At 43.4% G+C, this 9,257-nt stretch overlaps 1 protein-coding gene across 2 annotated transcripts in view; it reads left to right on the top strand.

Annotated features, from left to right (window-relative positions):
- Chek2 (checkpoint kinase 2) overlaps positions 1-8,644 on the top strand; it is a 29,128-nt gene extending 20,484 nt beyond the window's left edge. For both annotated transcript variants that reach the window (XM_028777408.1, XM_028777409.1), the window contains 6 exons: positions 637-723; positions 1,393-1,556; positions 1,775-1,890; positions 2,849-2,934; positions 7,100-7,180; positions 8,406-8,644. In XM_028777408.1, the coding sequence (XP_028633241.1) occupies positions 637-723; positions 1,393-1,556; positions 1,775-1,890; positions 2,849-2,934; positions 7,100-7,180; positions 8,406-8,492 (621 nt within the window). In that variant the 3' untranslated portion in view covers positions 8,493-8,644. The remainder of the gene's footprint in view (positions 1-636; positions 724-1,392; positions 1,557-1,774; positions 1,891-2,848; positions 2,935-7,099; positions 7,181-8,405) is intronic.
- The last annotated feature ends 613 nt before the right edge of the window (positions 8,645-9,257 follow it).

The following is a 9,257-nucleotide window of genomic DNA, read 5'->3' as shown; positions in this document are numbered from 1 at the left end:
TGTGTGAGAGTGTGTATGTGTGTTACAGAGTGTGTGAGTGTGTGTGAGAGTATGTGTGAAAGTATGTATGTGTGAGTGTGTGAGAGTGTGTGTGAGAGTGTGTGTGAGAGAGCAAGAGAGTAGGTGTGTGTATGTGAGAGAATGTGTGTGTGTTTGTGTGTGTAAGAGGTATGTATGTGTGTGTGTGTGTGTGTGTGTTAGAGGACAACCTGGAAAAGTTTCTTCTCCTTCCATCATGTGCTCTCTGGGGCTTGAGGTTGTCAGGTTTGGTGGCAAGTACCTTTAAAATATTCTTAAGGATTGAATAACAAAATGTATAGTTTTGATTGAATTCCTATGATATGTTATCATTTATTTAAATGTTTATTGAAACAACTTGTCTTTCTGTGAGGGGATTTTTGTTTTCTATCATTATGAAAAACAAGGTTTGCCATTCTAAGCTGCTCTTTTTATTTTTATGTGTTTTGAAGGTTTTTTGTAACATAAATTTCTAAGTGCTCAGGCATGGTCAAGCTCTGAGTTTGAGGTGTGTGCTGGTGCATCATACAGCTTAATATTGCCCGGGCTGTTAGGTGTTGGTAACTGTGTCCTTACATGTGTGCATATAAACCAACAGTCCTGCCTGTTTTTGTACAGTACCTTCACGAAAATGGTATTATACATCGGGACTTAAAGCCGGAGAATGTTCTTTTATCATCTCAGGAAGAGGATTGTCTTATCAAGGTAACAATGCTTAACTCTCCGTGGCCACTGCTGCGTATTTCTGTTCCAACTACCTTTTAATTTCTTACATTTAAAAAATAGGAATGTCAAGGTTGAGAATCTCACTTCCCAATCTTACCAGTTATTGTTGAGATGGCCCACTGTTCCACCCACCTAATGGGCAGTTACTGAAGTCCAGAGCGAACAAGCTGCTTCTGTGTTCAGAGGGAGGGAGGAGGGTCTGAATGGATCATTGGGTGAGTCATGGACCCCGCCTTTCTTCCTGAGCCTGGCTTCACTTTTAGAATTTCCCATTACAATCAGTCACAAGACAAAAACCAAGAAGACTCCAAAAGATAAAACTTGAGGTGCATTTCTTTCCCCCCACCAGGCTCTCTAGATGTTCCATAGTGTTGTGAAATTTAAGAGTCTTGGATGCATAAATATTAGTGTCCTAATGTGTTTGTGGCAGGAGTCATACAATTTTTGTGGGGTTATAATGATCATAAGTAAATTGGTTCTCAGGCTCCTAGGCCCAGGGATTTTCTTTTAATATGTTGCAAAGACATGAAATTGTGCATTTTGGGTTAACGGTGGGTGTCTGTATGACATGTAATCCAGTTTCCATGTCTCTTGGGATGATGGGATATGAAAATGTTTGGATTTAATTTGTTTTGTTTATAATTTTAGATCACTGATTTTGGGCAGTCCAAGATCTTGGGGGAGACCTCCCTGATGAGAACTTTATGTGGTACACCCACTTATCTGGCTCCTGAGGTCCTTGTCTCCAATGGGACTGCTGGTTACAGCCGTGCTGTGGACTGCTGGAGCTTAGGAGTTATTCTTTTCATCTGGTAGGAGACATTTTCATGGTTTCACGGTCTGGTTGGATGAGGTCGGACAAAATTGTACCCGTATCCGGGTAGAAAGCGTCTGTTTGGCTCAGGTTATTTTTTTTGATCATTGACTTAAGAAAAGCTGATTTTTCTCAGTGCCGAGAAGAAGCCTGTGTATCTGATGCCGTTGAGAATGCCGCTTGACTTTTTTCCTTTCTCTCTCTACCAATATTAAGCCTAAGTGGGTATCCACCTTTCTCTGAGCATAAGACCCAAGTGTCACTGAAGGATCAGATCACCAGTGGAAAGTACAACTTTATTCCTGAAGTCTGGACAGATGTCTCAGAGAAGGGTATGGATACGGAAGGGTCACAGACGCGTGGTTTACTGACGTGTGGGTGTCCTGTTGGCGGGAGTCTCTCCTCAGACTGCTGTTTTTCTCCCATCTGATCATTCTGTTGCTTTGCACCATTTGACAGGAAGAGGACATGGTTAAGAGCCTGGGCTTCAGAGCCTGAGCGTAAGTCCTAGGTCTGCTACTTGTCAGCTGTGTGCACTTGCCCAAGTTACTTAATGTTTTTGGAGTCTTTATTTTCTTGTATTTGTAAACAAATAGTCAAATAAGCCTGACATTGAAGGTTTCGTGCGAGGTTTAGTATAACATAGTCAAGGGCCTGCTCCCCATTCAAGTGTGAAAAACAGCTTCTGATAACAAACATTCTTTGAGTAAATAGAGTGTAAGAACTCCATGTCATCGGTAATTTAAAAGTGCAGCCTTGCAACTCCCAGGAGAAAAGGTGTGTGTTAAAAACCAAGTGTCTAATAACATAACCTAGGTGATTGTATTAAATATCAGGGATTTAAGGAAGAATATTGCTGCAGCATTGCAGCATACAACCAGCCTTTGGCTGTTGCTTGTGAGGTAGGGCTTTATTTTGACTTGCTTATAGGTAGCCCCTCTCTGGTCTCTCACCATCAAGCAATGGGATTCAGAGTTTCTGGTCCATTGTGAGTATCTCAGAACTGGGTAGAAGTTCAGTTTAAATTTGGCTGAACTTGAGCAAGAAAAGGAACGGAAAAGGTTGTGATGTCTGAGCAGGGAGAGATGGGGTACATCCTCATTCTTAAAGTCCCAATCTTCTATATTCAGAGAGGGAGGGTCTTGGAGGGCTCTCTGTCCACCAAATCAGCTGGTTCCAAGCTGCTCTCTCCTCTGGCTGGTGGTCTGTAGTTCTGGTGTAGTTTAATAATGCAGGTGGAATGTATTTATTCTTTCTATTATGATTTCCCCAATTCTCCTGCTGCCTTAGCTCTGGACCTTGTCAAGAAACTGTTGGTTGTGGATCCAAAGGCTAGGCTTACCACGGAGGAAGCCTTAAATCATACATGGCTTCAGGTGGGTACGAGGCAGTTCCTCTTTGTCTAAAAATTCAGGGGAGCCCCGCACTGCCTGAGGGTTGAACACAGTCTTCTTTGCTGTTGGGTTCATTATGTAAGTGTTTTCAATCAGGTGGTAGGTATGGGTGTGTACAGTTGATTTAAATCAGTACACACATGCATGTGGAGGAGGGGAAGGGAGGGGAAGGGAGAGATGAGGGGATAGGAGGAGAGGGGATGAATGAATGTGTGTGTGTTCGTTCGCGTGCACATTTTGGGTGTCAGCTCTTTCCAAGCAACTCTTGGCCCACTTCATGTTAGGTTTCTGGTTCCATTTGCCCTGAGATTGCAGTGTGGCTGAAATTCCTTTGAGAGCTTTGTCTTCCACAACTCACAGCTGTCTCCCTTTTCTACCCCTTCTCTGTCCACCTGGTGGAGCAGACTGTGCTGTGGTCCATCCATTTTTCACCTTTAATTAAGAAAGCTGGGGCAGGTCCAGGAAGGCAGTCTCCCTGAGGGAACCCAGCCACTTCATGAGCCAGGTGGCTCTGTTAAAGGCTCACATTCTTTTTCCCAGCGAGCAAGCATGTCCTTAGTGCAGGCTGTCACCTGTACCCTTTTAGTTTGCATGATGTCTGTGTTCACATGTCCCTGTTGCTTTGAGATTTTTTTTGTGCCAAGCTCACTCAAAGCCCTGCTGCCAGTGTAAGATCGTCTGTCTGTAACTTTGGGAGATTATTTGTTGGCTTGGAATTAATCAATGAGAGCATCCAGCAGATTCTCTGGTAGACGTCTGATACTATTCTTCATCTTGGACACACTTTTCTGTGAACTTCCTTATGGCCTTTGTTTCCTTTGGGGCTGGGTGATGTCACTAGGTAGCTGAAGCTCCCCCATCTGTGGTTCTCTGTTCTGGGAACACTTTGAAAAATCTCTGCTGTCCTTATGGGACTCTGGAAGATTGTCTCCTTTATGTCTTGCAACCTTCCACACCTAAGTTTTGGTCAGATTAACTCAGGTGGAGAACAGAAAATTCCTAAAAGAAGGAGGGTAGCTGGACCTGAGAAGATGTCTCACCAGGTCCGTCACAAAATCTGACAACCCGAGTTTGATCCCCAGAATCCACACAGTGGAGGAAAGAACCGACTCCCGAGAGTTGTCCTCTGATTCCACACACGCACATAAGATAAATGAAAAATGCAATAAAATATTTTTAAAAAGGAGGAGGGAGGGAGGGAGGAGGAGGGAGGGGACAGATATATGTGTTTTGGTTGTTACCCTGGAAACATGATTCTCCTCCCAGAAGAAATCTGTCAGACGATTTAATGTTTACTAGACCACACAGATCTGAAAGCAGCAAGGGCCTTGGAGACTAGGAGTCTGGAAACAAAAGGTGTCTCTGCTTGTGGGGATTTAACTTTGATGAAAAGAGAGGCCCACCCTTTGGCTCTTTTCACAGGCCTTAATAGGGCAGCTTCTGGGATCCAAACGGAGGAGGCAGACACACTGCGTTGGCTTTCTTTCTGTGTTAGCTTTGGGAAACAGCATGGGCTGGCCAGTTAGGCCTAGCAACGGGGTTTGTATTTGCCTTCGATGTATGAGTCAGTGTAGCCCATTTTCCTTGAACATCTTGTTTCAAAAAAAAAAAAAATCCGTTATTCACAAGTAGTTAAAGCTGAAGCCCAGTTCTCCTTCGCTTTTGATAAAATGGGAGAATCCTTCCTGCTTGCTTTTGAGGGGTGTCGTAACTTAATATTTTTGGATATACAGTCCTCATGGGTTGACAGAAATTTTGCTACTTGCTCTCACGTTGAGATGCTTTTTTTTTTCCTCATGTTCCTGTTGACCTGTTGCTTGTGAACATGATGCAGATAACCACAGGCCATGAATGGCCCCACCAGACAGTGTCCAGAAGAAGGATGTTTGCACTTACTAGCTTTTTGTTAGCTGTGACACACCTAGATAAATCAACCTAGAGTGAGAAAAGGTTTATTTTGTTTACATTTATGGGGGAGGCCAGTCCTTGATTGATATGAGAAAACAGAGGAAGAGGCTCTGGGGAATTGTCTCAGTGGATAAAGTATTTGTCCTATAAATGTGAGGAGCTGAGAGATTAGGGGTGTAGACTCCCATGCAGCTCATAGCCAGTTAGCTTGACTGGTGGTGAGCAACAGGAGACTTTTTTTTAAAAACAAGATGGAAGACAAGCACCAACACCCAAGGTTGACCTCTAATCCCTATATGCTACAGCATGCTGGGAAGACCTGGGAAGATTTGTTTTATTTTTTAATTTTGTGTATGGGAGTGCCGAGCCGAGCACACACACACAAAAATTTTTAAAGAAGGAAGAGGAAGAGGTCCACGATTTCCTTCTAGGGCATCTCCCGGTAATGCAACTTCTTCCCAGTGTCCTCTGCTCTCAAGCCTCCACGTTCTCCAGTACCACATTGTTAGAGGCCAAGCACTGAGCACACAGGACTTGCAGCGCTTACCTAATTCATAGAGGTATTCCATGTTGGTTTTAATCACACATTTCTTCCCTTCAGAGCACAGTTAATGAGTACATATTTGTTAGGCACCATGATATACAGAGCAGAACAGTACACATGAATGAGCTTGGTCCTATCCAGACAGGTGCTCTGTGAGTCACTCATAGTCACCAGTAAGACAAGGAAGTAGGCACTGGCTCCCATAATATCACTCGTGTTGGAAGTCTTTCTTCCTGGATGCCATGGGAGAGGTAGAAAAATATGGAGAGAAAACACACAGGGCGTTGAGATTGTAGTCTAGTTTGGTTTCTCTGTAGCTGTGGTAAACATGGAGTAAAACCCTTAAAGATGAGAGAGTTTATTAATTTTATACTTCCAAATCACAACCTCTCACTGAGGGAAGTCAGGGTAAGAGGGACCGCAAGGCAAGATCCTGAAGCAGAAACTGTAGAAGAATGGTACTTCCTGGCATGCTTACTATGGCTTACTTCCTTATATAACCTAGGACTAACAGCCTAGGAATGGTACCTCCCATGGTGGGTGTTTTCATCCTCCTGCCTCAGTCATTAATCAGGGAAGTGCCCCCAATGTATATGTCTACTAGCTAATCTGATGGAGGCTGTTCCTTTCTAAGATGATCCTAGCTTGTGTCAGTGGCTTCAGACACACAAAATTTCACCTCTGTGTGCTTCCTGGGTGCTGAAATTAAAGGTGTGTGCAGTTTTTTTTTTTAATTTATTTTTTTCTGGTCATATTTGTGCTTTCTTTAATCCCAGCACTCAGGAAGAGGCAGAGACAGGCAAATCTGTGATTCAAGTACTGCCTGGTTTACATAGTAAGCTACATAGTGTGGGTATGTGTATGTATAAGTGCAGTGCCTGAGCAGTCCAGAAGAGGGCTTAGATCCCCTGTAACTGGTATTACAGGTGCTTGGTGCTTGATGTACATGGTGCTGTGAACCAGATTCAGGTCTTCTGCAAGAGCCGTTCCTACTCTGTCTCTGAGCATCTCTTCCTAGCTTCCACTTAGATGTTTTATGTTTCTCAAAACATGGAACAGTGCCAGGCTGCCTCTCAGAGATTCTGTGTGCTGGTGCTTAAACCCTGTGGGATTTTAACTTGAAGGAAGTGGGAGCTCGTTAGGTGCGTTTGAGAAGATTTCTCCTTGTTTATGCCTCCCCTGCTCCACCTCTCCCTCCTATAGCCGAGACTATCTAACAGTGTTTTGGTCCTGTTTATTTCCGTCTCATCCATAAGATGTGTGCCTGAGGTTTTGTAGGCTATGGCTCTTCTGTCATCTTGCTTTTCACTTGCTGGATCAGCTGTTCGGACGACCTGCATCATTGACTCTGTTTGTGTCAGGGAGGGAGGGGTTTGGTTCTGTGAGGACTCGGGGTGACACAGTGTCAACCTTGTGTTCTGGCCTCCTGACTAGTGTTCCCCGCAGCATGCTGCTGGTTCTGAACCATAGCTGGGGTCTGGTTCTCTGGTTAATTGAGAGCTCATGACCCTTGAGTCTGATGAGCGCTGACTGTTCTGAGGAGGGGGAGACGAGCAACCATGTCCCTTCATTAGGAAACTTCAGCAAAGGCGTGAGGTTTGCTGTCAGGAAGGTAGCCTCGGGCATTTACCAGTCACTCTGGGAACTTGCTTTTCCTCATATGGAGCCTATCTGTACCTTTTGATTTCTTCACAGGATGAGTACATGAAGAAAAAATTTCAGGATCTACTGGTGCAGGAAAAGAACTCAGTGACCATACCCCTGGCTCCTGCCCAGGTATTCTGATGACTTCACTGTATTCTAGAAATAAGTTGCTGATGAGCAAGTCTGATGACTGAACGTGGAGAGGCAGGTGCTCAACATTTAAAAAAAGGTTGAATGACACATACATATAACGTCAGCTCTTAGAAGGCTGAGATAGGACATTGACTCCAACAGAGGCAGGAGGATTGGGAGTCATGGCCAGCTTGTTTGCATAATGTAGGGTAGTAGATCATCTCTACTTGCTGGCCATACCCAGGAATGAACCTGGGGCCTTATGCCGCTTAGGCAAGCCCTCCAGCCTGAGCCAGTGTTTCTGTTTTGTTTTTATATGTTCCTGAAACCCTGGAAGATTTAATAATGCAGGATGTGTTGAATGAATTGGAACATTAGATAGGTTTGCCCATCTCAAGGTCTTTTGCATGGCAAGATGGAAGATCCTGTTAGAGGCACATATTTAATTTTTTGGAAAATGTATAACTTGGGAAAGTAGTCTATGCTCATTTCTGTTTTAAACTTTTTGTTGTTAGTGAGTAAAAGTTTTATTTTACCGTGGTTTGATTTTGGCAGTTTCTTGATTGCAGTTTTATTAGTTTCAAGTTCTTTGTCAGTATAAACTAGTCTGTTATTCCTGTCCTGTTTTAGTCGGTGATCTTGTTCCTTTTCCTCTGTTCTTTCTTGACTTTATGAATAGGAAAACTATAAGTAGCCATAAGTAGACAGTGTCAGGAGACAGTAACCAAGGAAAGCTGTTGGTGCTGCCTGCTGTCCACATTCGGGTATACTTCAGCCTACAATGGGACCATATCCTGAGGAACTCAGCTCAAGTTGGAGGCATTTTAAATAAAAAGTGCATTTAATGATTCCAACCGGTGTAGCACAATAAAGTGTGTGCACTCCCTGGTAACCCTGACTCTGTGGGAGCTGGGAACTCTGGCTGCCCATACTGTCATGCCTCCCCCAGAATGTTGCTAGACAGGAGAAAGATCCAGTTTGAACTTGCTTTTGTGTCACTGTAAGGCTTTTTTTTTTTTTTTTTAAAAAGCGACTGCACATCCATTACTGGTTAGAAATCACCAGGGAGAGTAGGTAAGCATCTTGATTCCAGCGGTGTATTAGGAGGATTCAGTTGTCATGACAACTAGTAATTTCCATAAAATGCCCCCAGTTTATTGAACTGTGAGGAGGTTTGATAGAAGCTGTGCTTTTCTCCTGAACACTTCTTTTGCTTTATTCCCAGACTTCCGGTCAAAAGCGTCCCCTGGAACTGGAGGTGGAAGATGCGGAGAGCACAAAACGCCTGGCTGTGTGTGGGGCTGTATTGTGAGCTTTGAACGTGAAAGCAATTGTCTCCACCTTGAAGTCTTTTTTTTTTTTTAAAGGTTGTATATTTTTTTAAAAATATAGTCTGTATTTTAATGATGGAAACAATTGCTTTTCCATCACTGATATACAATTAAAAACATTGTGGAAATTGGCCTCTGGGCTTATGTTTCATGACTTGCACTTTAGATGAATACATATTGTTTTCTTTCTATCTTTCTTTCTTTCTTTTTTTTTAAGAAAAAATATTAGGGGTTTCTGTTGAGAGATGGTTTAGTGACTAGGAACACTCCTGTAGAGAACTGGAGTTCAGTTCCTAGTATCTATGTACTTACATTTCTGGATCTGATGCCCTCCCCTGGCCTCTCTGGTCACCTACACATGTGTTCATGTACACACACACACACACACACATAAACATTATAAAGAATATTCAAAAACAATGTTAGTAGTTGTTGTGGCTTTTTGTCTGGATCCTCACGTTGCCATTCTGCTCTCTCAGGATGGTTTTAGGGTCATCTGTCTTAATTCGAATTCTAAAGATCCTTTAGAAAATCTGAATCCCACTGGCTGTGGTGATCCAGACCTTTAATTCCTGCACTCAGGAGGCGGAGGCAGGAGAATGTTTGAGTTGACTTTGAGGCCTACCTGGTCTTTAGAGCAAGTTTCAGGACAGTCAGAGTCAGGGTACACAGAGAAAAATTCTCTCTCTCTCTCTCTCTCTCTCTCTCTCTCTCTCTCTCTCTCACACACACACACACACACACAC

Source organism: Grammomys surdaster, unplaced genomic scaffold, assembly GCF_004785775.1.
Source record: "Grammomys surdaster isolate TR1022 unplaced genomic scaffold, NIH_TR_1.0 309, whole genome shotgun sequence".
Taxonomy (NCBI): Eukaryota; Metazoa; Chordata; class Mammalia; order Rodentia; family Muridae; genus Grammomys; species Grammomys surdaster.
The sequence above is the reverse complement of the archived record's forward strand: the minus strand, read 5'-3'. Positions and strand labels throughout refer to the sequence as shown.